The sequence below is a fragment of the Perca fluviatilis genome, chromosome 5 (assembly GCF_010015445.1).
Source record: "Perca fluviatilis chromosome 5, GENO_Pfluv_1.0, whole genome shotgun sequence".
Classification (NCBI taxonomy): Eukaryota; Metazoa; Chordata; class Actinopteri; order Perciformes; family Percidae; genus Perca; species Perca fluviatilis.
The window spans coordinates 4,463,197-4,486,267 of NC_053116.1; the positions used below are offsets into that span (position 1 = coordinate 4,463,197).

At 41.9% G+C, this 23,071-nt stretch overlaps 1 protein-coding gene across 2 annotated transcripts in view; it reads left to right on the forward strand.

Annotated features, from left to right (window-relative positions):
• LOC120558632 (voltage-gated potassium channel subunit beta-2-like) overlaps window positions 1–23,071 on the forward strand; it is a 155,677-nt gene that overhangs the window by 31,809 nt on the left and 100,797 nt on the right. The window contains exons 1-2 of one of the 2 annotated variants that reach the window (XM_039799715.1): window positions 14,393–14,543; window positions 21,395–21,438. Coding sequence is in view for 1 of the 2 variants with exons in the window: in XM_039799714.1 (XP_039655648.1) it covers window positions 21,395–21,438 (44 nt within the window). In the remaining variant the exon portion in view is untranslated. Of the gene's footprint in view, window positions 1–14,392; window positions 14,544–21,394; window positions 21,439–23,071 lie in introns of those variants that run through there. The other variant, XM_039799714.1, reaches the window with a different exon arrangement.

Here is a 23,071-nt window from a genome sequence, read left to right on the forward strand (position 1 = left end):
GGTCCACAGAGAAGACTTTGGTGTGTGACCTGTACCCTGGTGGTCTAGTCTTCTCCCTGCTGTTCTCTGCCCTCCTCCTGCAGTATCGGAGCAAAGTGACATGGCATATGCCATGCGACTTTGCAGCTGCCCTAAGACTAATGTGTCTTACAGATATGTCCAGAAACGCCCTCTCGCTGAATCAGACCTCTGTCTGTCTTTCTGACCCTCACTCTTGGCATATTCTGTTGGTATAATATGACATAAACATGTTTTAATAAACTCTGCAACACAGAGAAAATCACCTCATTAGCAGCGACTGGAACTCCTGACATTTAAACCCGAATTACTTGTATACTGAAAAAAGGTTAGGGTTAACCCTAACCCTGATGTTCCCTGAAGGTTAGGTTTGGTTAGGTTTTGGTTGTGTTTTGGTTATAATGGAAAGTTGGTTGAACGTTCGTTTTTGGTTACATCGAACGTTCTCCAAACGCTGCAACTAAAACTAACTAAAAGAACTGGTATGTCTTATTTGTAACAATAACGCAAGCAAGTTAACACGATGACACAAAACATACAATGCGGCATACACGTCGTGCACAGCAGCAAACAAAGACTCAAACAAAGCGCAATATATATGCAAAGCGCAATATATATGCGCAATATATACGCATCAAAATCACTATATGTAAAACACTAAGAAGGCTCGACACAACATGAAACTTTGCACAAAGTCTCATCAGGGGATTTACACATGAACTCGAGCATTGAGAACATTGTTTGTGCACAAAGAGTTTACCAAAAAGACTCGCTGCTTGACTGGCAAGATGGCGACGAGGGGAAAAACAAATGCTGAAGTGAGTTGTTCAAAACCTTTTTGGTCAACCTGATCAAAACCGGAATATAACAAAGCACTACGAGGGAAAGGGCTTACGGTTAGACCCCAAACTGTTGCATTACAACCATAACATCATGAAACTGTAACGTATTTCACTTACTTTTTCATGAGATCGTTTGGCGAAGCAAATTGAATCTTCTTTTGTCTGTGTATCAAACGGAAGTCAGGAGGACAGGACTTGAATCGGTCACCTGAGAGCAGAGGCACGGTCTTCCCCTACTGGCGGGGGGGGTGTAACGGTTGGATTTAAACACTGAACTGAGCCAGTTGTTAGAAGTGAAATGAAAGAAGTGAATTTTCTTAGTTGTGAAAATCGATAGATTCTTGTTTTAAGTATTTTCACCTAATACAGTTAAAAAAACGAAATCAAGCACAAAAGTACAGTTTTTAGCTAAATTTATATCAGCCTAAAAGTAAAAATATTATCTTGCTATGCTGTTTATCTTACTTAGATTTTATTAGACCAATCATTTTTGAGTGAATCTAAATCAAGTGAATGCAAACCTTTTATATGCTACTTCAAAAACTTAAATGGAGCTGGTTTAAATAAACATTTCAAAACCGCACACAGAACAACCAAAAACAACCAAACAGGAATGTTGTGTGGAGGTCAGTGTTGGGGAGTAACGGAATACATGTAACGGCGTTACGTATTCAGAATACAAATTATGAGTAACTGTATTCCGTTACAGTTACAATTTAAATCGTTGGTATTTAGAATACAGTTACATTGTTGAAATCAATGGATTACATGACGATACTTTTCTGTTTCACGAGTTTATTCACTCTGACTAAATTAAGGCAACTCTATGCATTTTCCAGAAGCCCCGATATGAAATCGAAAAAAATAGCTATTTGCGTGATCAGTCACAATGGAGTCGGAACCGGCACAACAGAGCCAGGGCAGGAATAAGTTTCTATCTTGGAAATTCAAACAGCATTTCACATTAAAGAACGAACAGGGAGAATGAAATATAACTGTGCAGTGCAACCTGTGCTTGCCAGCAACCAACCTCCTTTCAGCGTCCAAATTACTCCACCTCCAACCTGAAGAAGCATCTTAAAGTAAGCTATTTTTTTAATTAGCCAAGGGTAGTCGTCTGCTGTAGTTTTACTGGTCACCTTGCTATTTTAACATTGACGTGCGACTTTACATTCTCCTACGTGCTGATTTACTAGCTCCAGAGCCGTTTAAAGAATGACTAGCCCCGTTTGACATGCTAGCTAACGTTAGCTAAAATTAGCTCGTGGTAGCAAGACTGCGGTTAGATTTTTGTAGTATGCAGTTCAGGACTACCAATACAATAATCTATCTGCTTGTTCAGGTACACATTCAGCTAGTTGGAATAAAAAGAACACACCAGTAGGCCTGTTTAGTAAGCTGGATGTGATAGCTGCATTCCTACAATTATAAAACGCAATTCAATGTGGAAGTAATCCTGAAGTAATCCAAGTATTCAGAATACGTTACTCAGATTGAGTAATGTAACGGAATACGTTACAAATTACATTTGTGGGCATGTATTCTGTATTCTGTAACGAAATACGTTTTGAAAGTATCCTTCCCAACACTGGTGGAGGTAACAGTGCAACCACAGGAGAACGTTTCAGTTGGTTGGTTCCCCTAACGTTTAGGGAACGTTATAACCCTCAGGAAACGTTCCCTAAACATTAGTTTTTGGTTTGGTTCGAACTAACCTTTAGAGAACCAAAAACGTTCCCTAAACGTTCTGTGTTAGTGGGCATTAGCTGCAGCAACTCCAGTTTGCTAAGACCAATTCTGTTCATTTTTTTTGCAATTGACAGTACTCATATTTATAGCGATCAAGATTAAAGTGCCCATATTATGAAAAAAAACACTTTCTGGGATTTGGGGTGTTCTTTTGTGTCTCTGGTGCTTCCAAACACATACAAATTTTGAAAAAAATCCATCCATGCTGTTTTGAGTGAGATACAGGTTTCTGAATGTGTCCTGCTTTCAGTCTCCTAGTGAGCTGTTCAAAATCGGCCTGATGAGCTGGCTAACCAGAACCGTTGGCTCGTACGGTTATCGTTAGCCGGCTAATGCTAGCGTTAGCCGGCTAACGCTAACGCTAGCATGCTACGTCGTTCTCAATAGCAAAGCACTGCTACAACACACACAAGTTCACCATAATCTACAAAAGAACTACTTACATGTGCGCCCTCATTTAGAAGTCTCCCAGCTAATCCTGCCTTGTAACTGACCAAAGTTGGAGAAACAGGCTTTCTTTTACTGTCTCTAGAGTTAGCTAGCTGACATGCTCTACATCTGAGCTACTGAGCATGTGCGAGTGCAATCAAAGATAGTACAGAAGAAGAAGATGAAAAGAGGTCTCACTCTGTAGCTAAAACAGAAACCAGGTGAAAAGAGGATCTGCAGCAGTGAGAGAGAGCTGTACAGTACAACAACAATATGGTGTTTTTTGAAAATTAAACCATGTAAACCTATTCTGGTAAAACCTTAAAATACAGTTATGAACCTGAAAATGAGCATAATATGGGCGCTTTAACATAAAAATTGCCCAGAGTTGTCCTTTAAGAATACATTTTCCTCCCCTTTCTTGCTTCCCTGGTGCAAAAGTGTGTCTAAAGTGCTTACGTACTTAAGTCAATCGCGTGATGGTAGGCCTTTTTGAATAGGTGTGGTCCTCCATCTCTGGGTCTGACCACTGTGTTTGGACATCACAGGAGGGCTTTGATGTAGAGCACGGCTCCTCATCCTGATCCATCTCGTCAGGCTCATCTGAGGGTAACGATAAGAGGATGACACGGGAATCAATTGTTGCTCCCATTTTTGAAAAAAATCCATCCATGCTGTTTTGAGTGAGATACAGGTTTCTGAATGTGTCCTGCTTTCGATCCCACGAAAATACTCCCGTCATATCCCGATCACAGGACTGCCCCCCCAAAAACATCCTGTCCTGCAAAATCCCGAGAGAAAGACTCCCGAATCCCGTCCTGCTCCCGTTTCGTTCCCTATGTTGTCTAAAGTTATCCGACTGTGTGTGTATGTGTGTTTGTGTGTGTGTACAGCTGCAGCGGTGGCCCGAGGGACCGAGAGCAGCTCCTCTGCTGCGCTGATGTTGTGTGAATGCAGCGCTGCAGAGCCGTGTGTCTATCACTGCTGGGGGGGTTAGGTAGTGACAATTTATCGAGACTCCTGCGTGTCACGGTATTCCCAATCAACAAACGAATTGGGAGTTGTAAGTGGTTCTCTTTTCTAAAACCAAATGCCTCGCAATTTTTGGGCGCACTCACCGCATTGCAGTGTCATTTCTTAATTTAATCTCCGGCTCCTTCCCGGTCCCACCCGCTCCCGTTGATTTCTATGCTTGATCCGTCCCGAACACGTTACCGACAGTGAAATTGACTCCCGTAACACAGGACTGTAATCGTTACTAGAGGGTGACAATTTGATTTGATGGATTGTGCTGCTAACATTATTTACTGTAGTTTTGATGACATGTAGCCTATTTTAGCTTTAGTTTCTGAGGATAGGCTATATGAAAGATCTGGGGAGAGTTTTTTTTTTAAACTAATGTTACTACCTGGATTTTTTCCAACACACAGATAATCATAATAAACTATTTTTAGTTTAAGGCTGCCCTGCACTTCGTACCATGAACTGCCTTACATTTTAAATTGTACAGAAAACACTGGTCATTAACGTTACCAAACAGTGCTGTGTCATCTCTACACCTCAAATCATAGCCTACCCAGTAAGCACACATACGTCGCCACGATGTATTGGCGATGTAATCAAAATGCATAGGGGATACGTAGTAGATTGCTCGTTTGCTCACTGGACGTCACTGCTCTACGTTTCAGCGACATGTAGCCGCTCTCTCCACGACGTGTATATCTTTACGATGTATAACATACATTAGAACGATGTATATGAGTGCATCTGTCCGATATACATATACATCGTTCCAACGTATTTCATACATTGTACAGATGCACTCATATACATCGTTCTAATGTATGTTATACATCGTAAAGATGCAGGCTCATATACATCGTCCCAACATCTGCTATACATCTTACAGATGCAGTCTCAGGTACATCTTCCTGACATCTGTTATACGTAGTACAGATGTCAGGAAGTTGTGCCGATCAATTGATCCTGCATTAATCCATTTAACAAAACTGGTCAGTATAGGTCACACAAAATTACTTTAAATATCTTTACTAAATTGAATTGCTAAAGTAAGATATACTTATACATTTTATTTATAAAGCGCTTTTCAGGGTACTCAAAAGACAATTTACACAAGTTCAAATCATTATAGAAAATAGCACACTGTAACACATTAAAAGCTATGTATGTAGCTAGATTTTGGGATAATTATCCTACTGTGGTCTATGCTAAGGGCTAATGTATAAAAACACTACCTTGTGTTGTCTTCCCGTCAACCTTGAAAAAAGAATTATAAAATTTTTCTTCTACACATTTTCAGCGCTTTTCTACGTCCCATATTTTCTGATATAAAATAAAAATTGAAAACAGGTCAATTTGACCCAAAGTCAAAGCAAGGGTTAAAAGCTTAAACCAGTGTTTTTTGAGAGAGACGGGAGAGCGAAGGGAGTTTTTCCTTGCCACTGTCGCAATAGCCACTGCTAATGCTTGCTCTTGAGGGAATTACTGTAATTGTTGGGGTTTTGGAATTTATAGAGTGTGGTCTAGACCTACTCTATCTGTAAAGTGTCTCGAGATAACTCTGTTATGATTTGATATTATAAATAAAATTGAATTGAATTGAATTGAATTGACTGTGAGACTGTGGGCTTCCCCTCAGGCAAAGAGCTGGGGCACGCACGTTTCCTGGGAACGGTGTGCTACGGCTTCAGTTATGTTTTCTCTCGTTTGGTGGGTGTGTCTCTCGATTATTGGCTGTGTTCCAGGTGATACCCAATCAGTAGAGACGTGTCTGTAAACCCGTGGTAATAAAAAGGGCTTGCGCACACAACAGGATGTCCAACACCCTGTTTCAGTTTTAAAAAACGTCACTTTGTAAATTTTTTTATGCCTATGGGATCATGGTAATGTTATTTGAACCCAAACACTTAACAATTGAGCCAAGAATAACATTTATTTATTAAGAAAATTCAATATTTTTCTTAATCTGTAGGAGTCGCTGAAATATACAGTATTTCTCTCTTTTTACTACACACTCGTGAGCTGTATATCACTGCTTCACAACAGCAGTGTGTACATGTTGGATTACAAAAACTAATTGTCACACTATATTGTCCACTGTCTATCTTAATGTAAATTATTTCAGTAGCAAAAAAAAAAGGCTGTCCCTGCTACAGCCTCTGCTCCAGTCTGTTGCCAGTTGGGGAAGTCCTTGATGGCCGGCTTCATACTCAGGAAAGTAGGATCCCTCGGTGGTGCTGCTGCTGTGACAAGAACAAAAGATTTGGGGTTGTGCGTTATTCAAAGAAGTATCTTTTAATACATTTTTTGTTTCATCTCCCTTTGTTTTTAAGAAGTGGTTGAGTAATATTTTTTTTGTGCAGATGTGAATAGAAGACCAGTTTCATCAAGTAGAATATGGCAAGCCAAATGTCGTTAACGTAGTTAAATTCTCTGCTAAATTTTCCTCAGAAGCTCCAATTCAGCCTTTAAATATTATTGAACAGTAAGGCCATTTGGTCAGTAGGGGGCGCTGCAGTCTGTGCACTTTCATTTTGGATGAAGTTCAAGAGCCACAACAGGTGGGCTGTTTACGGTTAAAGGGATACAGCTACGGCCAAAAGTTACGCAAAAATCCCGCAAAATCTAGACTAATATAATAATATATTTGTTATACTTTCATCCAGGAAAACATGTGTTTCGTTCCTCTAGAGTTTTAATTCAAACCACGATCTGTTTCCTGAACTTAACTAGTTGTTTTGGTGCCTAAACTTAACTGTCGTCACCGTAGCTGTATCCATCTAGCCTCAACCGCTGTTAAAGTGCCATTCTGACAATATGTATTTAGATCACTTTGTAAATTAAAGCTTTAAATAGCATGTTATAAATTGTCCCATAAAATATACCATAACGTTCTCTCTAAAAGGGCTAACATCAAGATTTCATAGTAATCACAATTATTTAAAAAGTATTTACTTTTGATACCAAAGGTGCCATTTTATGCTGTCCTCTCTTTACTTCCTACCCCCGTTTTCAATTACGATTTTGTAAACTTACTTAGACTAGTAATGACTGGGAATATGGCAGCTTTCCACATTTGTCACTAATATGACAATAACATACCTGATTCTTTTCACTTCTTGATCAGGCTTATACACACAACTATTATTGTGGTATGATGTCCTTAATCTCTGCATTGCCTTCTCTCCCAACTCCTGCCCACGTTTTCTGATCTTCCACTATACATCATACAAACATAAAAACAGACACACTATGTGAGCTATGAAAGCTACTATCAAAAAATACTGCTCTTTTGTGAGGATGCAGTATTTTTAGTATTGCAAACTACTGTTTTGCTATGAACACGGTGTATTCCTGATATTTTGTAGAAGATGGTGATATTCTTAGCAAGAACCACCATTTTAATGAGGGCTAACTAGTGAAACAAACAAGCAAACAAACATCAACTAACAGTTTACCAAAGTTACCCTTGCTATGTAAATGTAAATGGACTGTTCTTATATAGCGCTTTTCTAGTCTCAACGACTACTCAAAGCGCTTTAACATTGTACAGGAACCATTCACCATTCACACACATTCATACACTGTGGCCGAGGCTGCCGTACAAGGTGCCACCTGCTCATCAGATAATCATTCACACACATGCTCCGGGGGCAACTCGGGGTTCAGTGTCTTGCCCAAGGACACTTCGACATGGGACTGCAGGGCCAAGGATCGAACCACCAACCTTCCGATTGGCAGGCAACCGCTCTACCACTGAGCCACAGCCGCCCCTCAATATATACATGAAACGGAAAAGTACCAATCAAATGATTGTGATATTGATAATTGTATTGATCTCAAAGTCAAATGTGATTCAATATGTCCATCGAACGTGGCACCATTATAACTGATGTTTTATGACCATTGGCACTCCGAACCCCGTTTTCAAAATCAGTTGTTAACCCGATTTGTAGCTAATGCTACATGGCAAATTTACCTTTACATTTTTATTCTATAACAACTCTTCAGCTTTAAATGTTCCCAGTTGAGGTTCAGTTCCATTTAAGCCCAAAAAAAATCTAATTAACCGATATGAGCAAAGTATGGTGCGGCACTCAGTTACTGTTAGCTAGCTAGCTAAAATTAACGTTAAGGGATATCGGGTAACGTTCAATTAGCTAGCTAGCTATCGAGCAGCCTAACGTTAGCTAACGTTACTGGCTTGACAATGATAGCCTTAGTACTGCTTTCAACTCATTACTGGATTCAATCGGTTTCAGTCAGAGTGTGCACAAGGCGACGCACTGTTTTAACCACACCCTCGACCTTGTGCTGGCATATGGTATTGAAATTGAGGATTTAATATTTCCGCAGAATTTGGTATTATCAGATCATTTTTTAATTACTTCTTACTACCTGACCATAATAAATTAGATAAAAGCTTCTACACTAGATGCCTATCTGACAGTGCTATAGCTAAATTTAAGGAAGATATTCCAACAGCATTCGACTCTATGTCATGCCTTAACATAACAGAGGACCTTTATGTTAACCTCAGTCCCTCTCAAATTGATACATTTGTAGACGGTGCTACGACTTGCCTACGGACGACTTTAGACTGTGTTGCTCCCTTAAAAAAGAAGATGATAAAGCAAAGGAAACTAGCACCTTGGTATAACTCCCAAACTCGCAAATTAAAACAAATCTCGCAAAACCTCGAAAGTAAGTGGCGCTCCACCAAAGTGGAAGAATCCCGTTTGGATTGGCAAGAAAGTCTCAAAACCTATAGGAAGGCCCTAAGAAAAGCCAGATCAGACTATTACTCTTCACTAATAGAAGAAAATAAGAACAACCCAAGGTTTCTTTTCAGCACTGTAGCCAGGCTGACAGATAGCCACAGCTCTACTGAGCCATCTATTCCTCTAGCACTGAGTAGTGATGACTTCATGAGCTTCTTTAATGATAAAATTATAACAATTAGAGATAAAATTCATCACCTTTTGCCCTCAACTTCTAACAGTTCACCTTTAAATGCAGGACCGCTAGAAAGAACGACTAGTCCCGACATATACTTAGACTGCTTTTATCCTATAGACCTCCAACAATTAATGTTAAAGATATCCTCAGCTAAGCCATCTACCTGTCTCTTAGACCCCATCCCAACGAGACTACTCAAAGAAGCGTTACCCGTGGTAAACACTTCATTACTAGATATGATCAATATGTCCTTATTAACAGGTATGTAGTACGCGTCGTTTAAAATAGCTGTGATAAAACCTCTTCTGAAAAAACCCACCCTCGATCCTGAGGTCTTAGCAAACTATAGACCTATATCTAACCTTCCCTTTCTATCCAAGATCCTTGAGAAGGTGGTTGCTAATCAGTTATGTGATTTTCTACATAGCAATAGTTTATTTGATGATTTTCAATCAGGATTTAGAAAGAATCATAGCACAGAGACGGCACTGGTGAAAATTACTAATGACCTTCTAACTGCTGCAGACAAAGGACTTGCCTCCATCCTTGTTTTACTAGATCTTAGTGCTGCATTTGACACTATTGACCATACCATCCTGTTACAGAGACTGGAACACTTAGTTGGCATCAAAGGAATCGCACTAAGCTGGTTTAAGTCCTACTTCTCTGAGCGATCCCAATTTGTTAACATTAACGATAAACCCTCCAAGCATGCTAAAGTTAGCCATGGCGTTCCTCAAGGCTCAGTGCTTGGACCAATTCTATTTTCCTTATATATGCTTCCTCTAGGTAATATTATTAGGAAACACTCAATTAACTTTCACTGTTACGCAGACGATACCCAATTATATCTGTCAATTAAGCCAGACGAAAGTGGTCAGTTATCTAAACTTCAAGCGTGTATTAAAGATATAAAATCCTGGATGACCCACAATTTCCTGATGTTAAACTCAGACAAAACTGAAGTTATTGTGATGGGACCAACGCACCCCCAAACTTCATTATCTAAAGATATAGCTACTCTGGATGGTATTGCCCTGGCCTCCAGCACTACTGTCAGAAATTTAGGAGTTATTTTTGATCAGGATTCCCGGACGCATCCTGCTGCGTCCTGCTGCATCCGCCGCATCCACCCATGCTCTGCAGCGCCACGTTACATCCCGCAACGCCCTGCTGTGATGTTCCTATGCACAGAGTAGTCAGGATCCGGTATAGGAGACTGCACTACTCAGTATGACACGATGTGCCCTGCTATGACATGAACTTCCACGATGACCTTAGAAGTCACTGTTCCATTATCTTAAATGTGACTATTATTGCCACTGTTCATCACACCCCCAACCAGCCCGTCAGACACCGCCTACCAAGAGTCTGGGTCTGCCGAGGTTTCTTCCTAAAAGGGAGTTTTTCCTTGCCACTGTCGCAATAGCCACTGCTAATGCTTGCTCTTGAGGGAATTACTGTAATTGTTGGGGTTTTGGAATTTATAGAGTGTGGTCTAGACCTACTCTATCTGTAAAGTGTCTCTAGATAACTCTTGTTATGATTTGATACTATAAATAAAATTGAATTGAATTGAATTAATACATCTAACCGACATAGTTTATACGTTGCTGCGATGTATAGATTTCCATCATAATAAGACGTCCAGACGCTCATTAAACGACGCTTCAGAATGACCCGCGATCAATTGCAGATGAAGCGATCTTTTGCATACGTCGTGGCGACGTATGTGTGTTTACTGGGTACCTGATGTTCTTCTGGCACTGCTGGCACACTCAATCCTTTTGAGGACCCGACGTCTCTTCTTTCGTAGCCCAACCACAAAGTAGGATACGGGTTTTCCTCCGTCAAGCATCATGTCCATAAAATGAAATGAGCACACATACAGGGTTTTGGGTGGTCTCTTCAAGGCTAGGTTTTTCAGCCACATTCTTTTATATTCCTCATCTGTCAGGCGATGGAAACTGTACCGTTTGTCACAACAACAATCCCGTTTTGTTGCGGGTGTGTGTTCGACACACTGTTGTTGAAGCCACAGATTAAGTTTATTCTGGTTGTTAGTACAGCCGTGAACAGCGCAAGAGGTACCAGAGCTCCGCAATGATCTTTTACAACAATAATAATAACAACATATGTTTAAACACAAACCAGTTTTAGTTAAATTATAGTTGAAATTACTTTGGAAAGAAACACTGTTGATGGCTGGCTGGGGATAACGTTAACGTTCCTAGGAAACGGCTACTTCCGCTATCTCACCTGTATATCAAGTGGCACCCATAATCATTTCTACAGTAGCCCCTCCGAGAATAAGTGGATAGGCTAGTTGTGTTGTTTGTAGACTTCTAACAGTGGATTGATATGACAAGAAGTGATAAAAAAACAATCTCTGTAGCAACAGTCTGTTTCCCATAGCAACGGTGACTTCTAAAAATGTATAGATGTATATTTATTGGTGCGAGAAACAACATGGAATGAGGCAGAGCTGTTGAATAAATGGCACTGGTTGAGGTATGTTAACATGAAGCTAAAGTACGTTAAATAATAACGATGATTTTAACTCAAACAATAACTCCTGTAGATGGACATCAGACACTTTGTTGGAAGAGGGAGAGGCAGGAGTAAGACCTGGATATACAGTAGTTGGTCAGGGCTGGAAAATAAATGAAATTATTACATGAAATACATTAGTTTAAAAAACGTGCTGAGCATCACAAAAAAACAGGGAAAACGTGTCCTGTACGTGTCAATAGATTCAAGTGTGTGATTTTTTCACAAACTTACAGAGACTGGGTTGTGATATGCCTCAATATCAGAGACCTAATGTGCGATATAAACACTGACCAGAATAAAGGAGGAAAACTCCCGTGGTGAATAAAAGGGTTTGCAGTTAATAAAAAGAGTTTCTAGACTGCATGATTTCTTCGACATTGTGACATCAGTACACCACCCTTCATATATATAAAAGCAGAACCCGCCTTCCCTGGGAAAAGTTGGAATCCCAGAAGATGAAGTGAAGTGTCCTGGATGTGCTCACTAAGCCAGGTTTCAGTCAAGTACAGGGCAGCAGATCTGGAATAGTTCTTCGAGAAGCAGCAGCTTGTTCATTTTGTTGGCCAGGTGTTCGTCAGATGAATTGACGGGAGTGCAGTTTTAAATCCCCGCTGTCACAGTTTAACAAGTGCTCAGGCTCGTTTCCCCTGTCAGCGTCTCCAAGTAATCCTATAGAGAGCTGCTGCTCCTCCAACTAAATGTAATGTAAAAATGTCAGGTTCTGTTAGAGGTGGTGAAAAAGTTTGACCAGTGGCTGGTCAAAGGTTTAAAAGTTTGATTTGATTATTAGAAGTTTCAGTGGTGTTCATTTTGGGCAAATGCTACTGCTATCTGTTTTTCAACAGATGTTTGTCTTACAGTCAAAACATAATCTCCCTCTTACTGCACTTTATTTATACAGAAAATAGAATTTATTGATAATGTGATATATACTTTATGATCTGGGGCCTGTTTCACAAAACCAAGATAAGGGATTAAGCCGTGAGTTCCCCTTTATCCTGGATAAACTTTGCCTTGCCTTCACGAAAGCGGAGGCACATAAATCACCATGGAGATTTATTGCGTACAGCTAGCCTGCTCCTGACCAGGCTAACAGCCAGGATTTATTTAATCCTGGAGCCTTTTCTGATCACCCAGCAGTGGTGATCTGATTATACTGTTATTATTTAAAGTTGTGACCATTATTTTTTTTAAATAATTATTCATGTGACAGTCATTGTTACTGTTATATTGCTGTATGAAGACTGCTGTTCATATCGTTGTTAGAAGTTTGATGAATATATTATGGCAGTTGTTGAGATAACTAGAAAAGGCTGATAACATTTCAAATGTGTTTTAAATGAAGTCTGTTCCTAAGGGCGATACATACAATGCTGTACATTTCTATAGTTGACCAATGCACCTTGAATTATTTTAGTTGATAATTTATTTTTATTCTTTAACAATAAGGATCATGTTTGTTCCGCTTCCATGTGCATTGTATTTGGCATTCTTAGCACACAATTTGTGTTGTCCAGTAAACTGGGACTATAATTTGGGAGGATTGTACAATTTTAAGAAGATATCCTAATTGTACAATCCTCCCAAATTATAGTCTTAGTTCACTGGACCAATAACTATCTAGTGATGTAGGCTACTGTACATTCATCATCAGGGAGAGGACACCTCAATGGTTTTTGACCTTATATTTTGCTGGTGGGAAATAACTGATGAATATACTCTGTCCCATTCATGTTTACAGTGTGCATGGAATTTATCACTTAATTATCGTTATAGTTTATAGATTTTAGAGTCCAATTTCTTCAGTGTGTAGCAGTATAGAAATAAAGTTGTCTTGTTGCGCCTGCTGACCACTAGGGCGGCAGTATATAAGTGCGGCCTTCCTTCTCGCGCTCCCACTGCGGCATCATTTCCAGGTCAGGTGTCTGTCTGTGCAGGTAATGCACCGCGCTACTGCTGTGGCTATTGCTTTGTTTCAGCCTTTTTTTTATCATTATGTCCTTATGTTTAAAGCCTGCGTGTTTTCACTGCAGAGCAGCGACCGAGTGCTCTGTGTGGCGTTCTCCATTTTTATTTCCTGGTTCTCTTGAGCGGTGGTAAGTGTTCAGTCTCTTTTCTCTCTCTCGTGTGTTAAACCGAAGTGCTATCCTGTAGCTAATACTAGTGTGGTCACAGGTAGATGTCTGCTGTCGTGTGGGTCTTTCTCTCCCTCCCCCTCTCTGTGCAGGTTTGACTTTGAAAACAGGTATGCTACCTTAAATTTAGCCCCCGAAAACCTTGATTAATGTAGCTTAGCCATGCTAATTTTATGTTTATTGACAGGGAATGCTCATCAGCTGGCCGAAGTCTACCGGTGGTGATTGATGTGATTCCACCACCAGCTGATTGGGGCCGCTGCTGTTTTGTCTCCACTGCTAAATGCTGCTTGGTCTGCTTTTGTCTCCACTGCTAAATGCTGCTAATTGTACAGCTTTCTCTGCTGCTAACTACACAGTCTACTCTCTGCTGCTGAATGTATAGCTTTACCTACAGAGCCTTGTCTGCTGCTGTGCCTCGGCTGCTAACTGCACAGCTTTGTTTTTGCCGCGAACTACACAGCGTGTCGCTACCGCTTGGCACTGTTGTTGCTGGCTTTTGGTGCGCATGGTGAATTGCCAACACCAGACTTTTAACTTGTTTATTCCTTTAATTTTAATTGACTGAGGAATTAATCATTTAGTTTGTATTTTTTTTTTTTTTTTTTATTTTATTATTTTGATCAAGTAAACTGTTTTTGTTTATCTTATTGTTTTGGTTAACCTGATTTTGTGAATTATCTCCTGTTTTGTTGTACATTTTTGAGATTAATTTTGTTGTAACCTCCTTTTTGTTTGTCCTTTTCAGTGGCTGTAGGCTGGTGGTGGTGCTGGTGACGTGGGTGGTGGTGGTCTTCCTTCTCGTGTGCCGTGTTAACTTGGATTTGGTGATCTCACTGTGTGTCTGGGTGAACCCTTTTTTTCTTTAATTTAGTTTTATTAGTTCTTCCCCTTCACCTGCCCTTCCCACCAGTAGGCCTCAGCCCCTGATTAGGTTTCTTTCCTTTTTCTTATTTGTGATCAATGCTATATTTTATATCTATACAGTTTTATTGAATAAACTATTTTTGTAATCTGGGAACCACGTGTTTTTGCCCATTGAGTGGAACGAACCTGTGTGCTTTAAAGGTCTTGGGCCTATCCCAAGTGGCGTTGTCGGAAATCTTAAAATCTCAGAGTGTCATCAAACCCATTCGCTTTGCCACAAGTGTCTTTATTTTCTATGTCCATATACTGTTTATGTAGAGAAGGAAACTCGTCCTCTATAAAAATTTAAAAAACGCGAGAAAAAGCGTGGCAGATAATAGCGACAGACTGAACGATAGTCTAAAAATATACATTTATGAACTAATGAAGCTCAGCGCAAATTCTTTCAGGAAGACGTCATTAACCCAATCACTACTCATTCTTAAATCAAATCAGCTGTTCAAGAAGTGACGCTTTCAGTTAAACCAATCAGACTTGGCCACGAGATTCAAGGGCCAATCACAGCCTTACAACTCTGCTTTAAATCTGTTCTCTCCTTGTGCTGTTAGCTGTCGTTTCAGGCAAAGCGCTCACCTTTGTCAGTCGGACGGCTATATGGATCGTTTTTTCTCTCTGGTTGGTGTTTTGTTTTTGGTGTTCGCCATGTCGGATTCGGAGCCTGTTCCTGCTTCGGACCCATTTCCTGGTCTTTGTTCGTCACCGGAGGTGATTCCCGGTTCTCCGGACGGCGTTCGCAGGAGCTTGCGGCTGGCTTCCATGCCCGGCTGTGTTTCGGATGGGTCGGAGTCTCTCCTTCGACGTCTCCGGGATCGCAGCGTTGTACCTGATTCGGGTTTGCCGTCTCCTGAGCTCCTCGAGCTGGCTGTCCAGGACGGGTGCGTCTCGCCGGATCCCTCGCCCGCCGCTCCTGTGGCTGCCCGCGGTCAGAAACGGACCAGGAAGGCGGATCCCTCCCTCGGCGCCCTCGCGAAGACCCGCGGCGCGGGTTCCCTCGGCCGTGCTGCTGCCCTGGATGTTCGGAGTGGGTCCTCGGACACGAGCCGCATTCTCGCATCTCTCCAGTCTCTGGCCGGCTCGATGCAGTCAATGGAAGCACGGCTGCAGGCCGTTGAACACATTCCAGCTCCTGCTGGGTCTGTGACCGTCGGTGCTGCCAGCGCTCAGCTCCGCCCAGACGGGCCCACCGGCCCCGGCTGAAGCTGCCTTTTCCCTGGCCACTGCTGCTTCGGCCCTGTCCTCCAGTAGGCCGTACATTCCTGCTTCTGCTCATATTTCTGCCCGTCTGAGTGCTAACATTTTGCAGGGCAAGGACGTTAATTTGGTGAGCTTGATTTTTGCCTTCCCCCCCCCCCCCGTATGCGATCAATCTGTCGTTTCCGGGGTGGGGTTCTCCGCCGTGCTTAAATCCGCGGACCCACGGTTGTGCAAAGAGCTTTCTATTGGGCAGTTTTTGGTGGCTTTCGGCATTTTTAGAGATGTGATTTGTTCCCTGTACCCGGAACGGCGGGAGGAACTCTATTTCTTTCTATTTAGCTCTGATCGGCGATCTCAACCTGAAGTATGGGAGTAACTTTTTCTATCGCTATCACCAGGCTTTCTCCAGCAAGGCTGCGCTTCACCTCGCTTGGTCCAATGTCGGGCTGGACTGGTCCGTTTTGGATGTAGAGCTTCTGGTCATGCCGGTGGGTCACACTGGCCTCCCACCTTCTCCCGGCTTGATTCGTCGGCCTTGCATGAGATTTACCCCATTGCTGTAGCTTGCCGCGCCTGGGGCCGTCACTGGCAGCGCAAACGTATCTCAGTTTTGTGTGATAATCGAGCGGTCGTCGACATCATAAATAGGGGGCGCTCTTTACAGTGCCTTGCGAAAGTATTCGGCCCCCTTGAACTTTTCGACCTTTTGCCACATTTCAGGCCTCAAACATAAAGATATAAAACTGTAATTTTTTGTGGAGAATCAACAACAAGTGGGACACAATCATGAAGTGGAACGAAATTTATTGGATATTTCAAACCTTTTAAGCAAATAAAAAACTGAAATATTGGGCGTGCAAAATTATTCAGCCCCCTTAAGTTAATACTTTGTAGCGCCACCTTTTGCTGCGATTACAGCTGTAAGTCGCTCTGGGTATGTCTCTATCAGTTTTGCACATCGAGAGACTGACATTTTTGCCCATTCCTCCTTGCAAAACAGCTCGAGCTCAGTGAGGTTGGATGGAGAGCGTTTGTGAACAGCAGTTTTACGTTCTTTCCACAGATTCTCGATTGGATTCAGGTCTGGACTTTGACTTGGCCATTCTAACACCTGGATATGTTTATTTGTGAACCATTCCATTGTAGATTTTGCTTTATGTTTTGGATCATTGTCTTGTTGGAAGACAAATCTCCGTCCCAGTCTCAGGTCTTTTGCAGACTCCATCAGGTTTTCTTCCAGAATGGTCCTGTATTTGGCTCCATCCATCTTCCCATCAATTTTAACCATCTTCCCTGTCCCTGCTGAAGAAAAGCAGGCCCAAACCATGATGCTGCCACCACCATGTTTGACAGTGGGGATGGTGTATTCAGGGTGATGAGCTGTGTTGCTTTTACGCCAAACATAACGTTTTGCATTGTTGCCAAAAAGTTCGATTTTGGTTTCATCTGACCACAGCACCTTCTTCCACATGTTTGGTGTGTCTCCCAGGTGGCTTGTGGCAAACTTTAAACAACACTTTTTATGGATATCTTTAAGAAATGGCTTTCTTCTTGCCACTCTTCCATAAAGGCCAGATTTGTGCAGTATACAACTGATTGTTGTCCTATGGACAGAGTCTCCCACCTCAGCTGTAGATCTCTGCAGTTCATCCAGAGTGATCATGGGCCTCTTGGCTGCATCTCTGATCAGTCTTCTCATTGTATGAGCTGAAAGTTTAGAGGGACGGCCGGGTCTTCGTAGATTTGTAGTGGTCTGATACTCCTTCCATTTCAATATTATCGCTTGCACAGTGCTCCTTGGGATGTTTAAAGCTTGGAAAATCTTTTTGTATCCAAATCCGGCTTTAAACTTCTCCACAACAGTATCTCGGACCTGCCTGGTGTGTTCCTTGTTCTTCATGATGCTCTCTGCGCTTTACAGGGACCTCTGAGACTATCACAGAGCAGGTGCATTTATACGGAGACTTGATTACACACAGCTGGATTCTATTTATCATCATTAGTCATTTAGGTCAACATTGGATCATTCAGAGATCCTCACTGAACTTCTGGAGAGAGTTTGCTGCACTGAAAGTAAAGGGGCTGAATAATTTTGCACGCCCACTTTTTCAGTTTTTTATTTGTTAAAAAAGTTTGAAATAGCCAATGAATTTCGTTCCACTTCATAATTGGGACCCACTTGTTGTTGATTCTTCACAAAAAATTACAGTTTTATATCTTTATGTTTGAGGCCTGAAATGTGGCAAAAGGTCGAAACTTTCAAGGGGGCCGAATACTTTCGCAAGGCACTGTATGTAGTGCCATCATGCCTTTTATGAGAAGCATCACCTGGTCCGCTGTCATGCACAATTTTCTCATCACTGCCCGTCATGTTCCCAGTCATTCTAATGGCGTGGCTGATGCTCTGTCTCGTTTTCATTTTCAGGCCTTCCGGCGCCTTTGCCCTACTGCCAGCCCCTTCCCTGTAACTCTGCCTTCTCTGCAGGAGCTAGCACTGTATAGAGAGCCGAAGTCCCGCCCCTTCCAGTGGACCTCATGGGACCCTAAGTCAGAAAAAATATGAACTGTAGTGAACGGGGAGAGGCAAATTATTTTTTGATCCCGTTTGAATTGAGCCATGGATTACAAATATGATGTTCGTCAATTTAAAAGAGAATTTTTCAACCGAAGAAAGTCTCAGTTACCCGTAGGTTTGTCGTAGTACCACTTAGTTTTGTGTGAAACCGCTCAGTGGACTAGGCTACATCTCCCATTTCACACAATCTACCTCACCTAGCTTGATGCTTGGTTTGCTCGCTAGCTAGCTAGCTTAGCTCTGTTCCACAACACATGTAATGTTATCTTAACTGCTGTGTTTTATCCAGTGAAGTGTTTTCAGCAGAGAATCAAAAGAAGAAGCGAGATCCTCTGCTCATTTGTGTAACGTTATATCCCCGGTACGATACACACAGACATTGGAGCTTCAACGAGACGTCATCCATGAAGTTTGTAGTCTTTATAATTACGTATTTTCAGTCTTATACTTTAACAGTTTAACAATAAACGGAGACTTTCTTCGGTTGAAAAATAATGTTTTAAATTGACGAACATCATATTTGTAATCCATGGCTCAATTCAAACGGGATCAAAAAATAATTATCTCTCCATTGACCCTCGTTCATATTTTTTCGAAAGATAGGTCCTATGGACCGGAAGTAGAAGGGCGTGACTTCGGCTCTCTATTAAACCTATCTCCCCTTCATCGTTATCTGGAATCCTCTAAGGAGTATATGAGACAGGGCTTAGCTGCGTCTACTTTGAAGACCTATGATTTTGCTTGGCATACCTTCTGTTTCTTTTGTGTTTTGTATTTCTGTTCCTCTTAAACCCGTTCTTACAAGCAGCATTTGTGCATTAATTTGTTATTGTACTGACTCGCAAATTTAAGTTGCAGTATAGTCAAGGTTTGCCCGCCGGCATTCAGTTTCATATCCGCTGTTACGACCCGTCTTTTCCAAGCATTTTTTTTCTAATCAGGCGGTTAAATTGCTGCTAAAAGGCATTTCCAAGACTCATCTTTCTTCCCCCGATCCGAGGCAGGCTATCACTCTCGGTATTTTGCACGCTATGGTCTCAGTTCTCCGAGCGGGGGTGTTTTCTCCCTACGTAGACTCCTTACAGGAGTCTGTGTTTTTGCTGGCTTTTTATGCCTTTCTCAGATGCGCCAAATTTACTACCCCTTCTAAATCTTTTAACCCCAATAGTGCTGTCACTTTTATTGATTTGGCTTTTTATCCTGGTCATTATCGCTTATCTCTAAAACGTTCTAAACGCAGTGGCGCTTGCTCAGTCCTCGTCGCCCGCACTGATACTTATTTTTTTCCCTTCAAGTCCATGCTAAACTATTTACTGTTGCGGCCTCACACTGGCTCCTTGGCGCCAGTTCCTCTGTTCCTCATCCCCGTGGGATTTCCCCTGTCGAAAGCTTGGTTTGGGCTTCATGAGAAGCTGGTTCTCCTTAGAGCTTATGTCACCTCAGCATTATTCGAGCCATTCGTTTAGGATAGGGGCTGCAACGACGGCAGCTAACCAGGGCATATCTTGTGCTTCGCTGCAACTGCTGGGTCGCTGGTCATCTTCTGCTTACTCCTCATATATTCGTCCTGACGTCGACGACCTTCTCACCAACCAAAGATCATTGAAGCCTTGATTCTGGTGAGCATGCATAGAACTGCTGGTGGTGTGTATTCACGGTCTCTGTTGTTGTGTCTCATTTTACGGAGTTGTCCCGCTTGTGTCACATTTATTCTTTGCATGTCGTGGTTTCTGGCCTGCATCGCCATGTCATCGTGCCGTGGTTCATAAGTGTGGTTAGGGCCCAATTTTATTTTGGCCAGTACTGCCATTCCAGTCATTGTGCCGTGGTTGTTAAAAACAGTTAGGCTAGAGTTTTATTTGCTTTTGGCCAGTATTGCTTTCCGGCTTTCCTTAGTTGGGATTTTATTTTTTACTTGTTGCTGGCTTGAATTGCCACCCCGGCAGGTATGCCGTGCTTGTCCTGCTGGTGTAAGGCGTGGAAGTGGAGTTAATTCCTATATGTAGTTGTAAGGCTCAGAATTTCTTATCGCTTATGTTTTGAGTAATTACTAGAAATGTCTTCAGTGTTTAGTCTGTTGTTGATTAGCCTACTTATATTCATGTTTTCATATTTACCTCTGTACACGGTAGTGTTGTTGTTGTTGTTGCCGCCCAGTTACGTACAACTTGAGTAAGTCATCAGTCTTCATCCTGCTGTTGTTTTGGTAGGAGTGATTCTCCTCCATATACCAGGCCCTCACGTTGCACTGGCCTGACTTGCCTCTCCGGGGGCATGCTGTGCTTGTTTTGTTAGCTTGGGTTGCCATACCGGCAGATATGCCAGCCTGTGTTGCGACCTAGTGGAGGTGCCGTTATGCCGGCTGGAGTTGCCGATGCCGGCTGGAGTTGCCGATGCTGGCTGGTGCGGCCGATGCCAGCTGGAGTTGCCGATGCGGTCCTGCATTGCCGATGCCGGCTGGAGTTGCCGATGACCGACTTCCGAGAAGTATTTTGCCTGCTGTCTTGGGAATGGATCATTGCATTAGTTTTCTACTTCCGGATCCATGGAGATGCTGTGTTAAAACGGCCTGATTTGCCGATGCCGGCCCGAATTGCCGCATGTGATGCCGGCTTGAGTTGCTGGTGTTGCCGATGCCACTTTTCATACAAATAATGTGTTTCATGTTATCTTACTTCCACAAGAAGCTGCTGCTCACTCTGTATAAAGTATGTACAATGAGTATTCTCCATTTTGGCATCAGTAAATCTGTGATCGACCTTGCAGTCTTTTGAGGAAAGCCATGGACGTGCATCTATCTGAATTACTTCAGCCTGGCTCGACCTAGTCGCCCCTCCTCAGCCTGGCTTGGCCTTCGTGAAACGCACCAAGCCAGGATACACAGATTAGACTAGGTCAAGCCTTGCTTTATCGGTTATCCTGGATTTTATATATTCTGCTTTTGTGAAACAGGCCCCATGCTGTTCTCATTGTACTGTGTTTTTTGTCAACAGAAATCTGGGCAAATCGGGGCTGCGGGTGTCCTGTCTTGGATTAGGTGAGTGTGGCATGCAAATACAAGCCCATCTAGAATGCCAATAAAACCATGAATATCTACAGAACCATTTATAGACCCAAAGGAACAGAATGAGCACCAAACAAATTTGAGTACTTTTCAGTCTGTAAGTCAACATTTTTGAGCTGTCATGTTTGCACACATTTCTATGAGCTCTCTCTATTTTCTCCAGCGGTTTTGTCAATTCTCCATTTTATTCAGTAACATTCCAGAAATGAGCACAACTTAAAGATCATAATTAGAATCATAATTGACTTTATTGTCAGTACATGCAACAAAATCAAAAGTGCTACTCTATTCACCTTCATAGAACAGAGAAGGTGAAGATGGTAACATGGGGGGAATGTACCAAACTTATTTTTCTTCATTTTCCTGGAGCAAAAGCAGATAACGGTAGCTGAAACGAACATTGCGACTGTTGTGTGACAAAAGGTAGGCGCTACGCTTTTGGTTTTCACTTTGTATTATTTTGCTAAGAGGAAACTCAATAAAAAGCCATTTGCCAACACTAAATATCAAACAAAAGCCAGACACTATATAATATTAAATTGCTGTAAACTAGCCTACATTCTCCACTTTTAAATGGAGGCAGAACCTAACCTAATCTCGGAGATTATTTCTTCACAGCGCTGTGCAATGCAAGAAAATCTCAGAGTTGAACTGGGCCATAAGCAGTTTTCATCAGACTCACCTTGGGTTGGGTTAATTAAGTCTACTGCTAACTTACAACACTAACATTACCATCGCCAAAATGAAAATCAAATCAAATCCCATACTTCACCGTTAACCGTCAAGCCACTTAACCTGTATGGAAATTAACACCTCTGCTGAAGTATTAAATTAATTAACGATTATACAACACGAGACAACACCGTCTATCTCTCGCTCCCTCCCCCCGCACACACAAACAGTCCGGTTCTGAGGGTTGATTAACGCAGATATGTGCTGATTAGTTCTTGTGTAGCCCTGGTGTAAATCTGAGGGATTTAAACCAGTTACTTTATGTATAACTTATGTGTAAGACACAAAAAATGTTAGTAATGCAATGGAACTGAAAGTATTTTAGTTTAAACGAGAAATAAAAAGGTGTTAACTAAGAGCTTAAAGACTTTAGTTCTGAATTAAACATTACTTAGTATTTAAGACGTTAACAATTAGAAGTTAATATACACGTTCTACATGGTTTTGAAGTTTAACAGTGGTGTAAACTGAATAATATTTACACATTTTGTGCATTTATTTTGAAGTGTTTTATTAATTAGTCAGTTTTGTTGTCAGTGTCGTGTGGGGTGAATGGTTGGACGTGAATGAGTGAGGGAGGTTTCTTTTTGGTTGGAAGAAGAGGAGAACGAAGCGGACACGAGGGGGAGTACGGAGAGAGAATGGTAAATCATGAGGAGTAAAAGGAGATACATTGAGAGACCCGAGAGTGGCGAGGACGGAGAGGTGGACACTACGGCACTACACTTGTTTGGCAGCCGTTGTGAAGCAAACTTTGTGCGAGTGATCATGGCTGAAGCTGGAGCTAATGGCGGGGAGTGCTGATTGAGGACGACTGCGTGTTTCTGCTGAGGACTTTGCTGCCGCTGGTGGATGGTTTTTCATTCTCATTTTG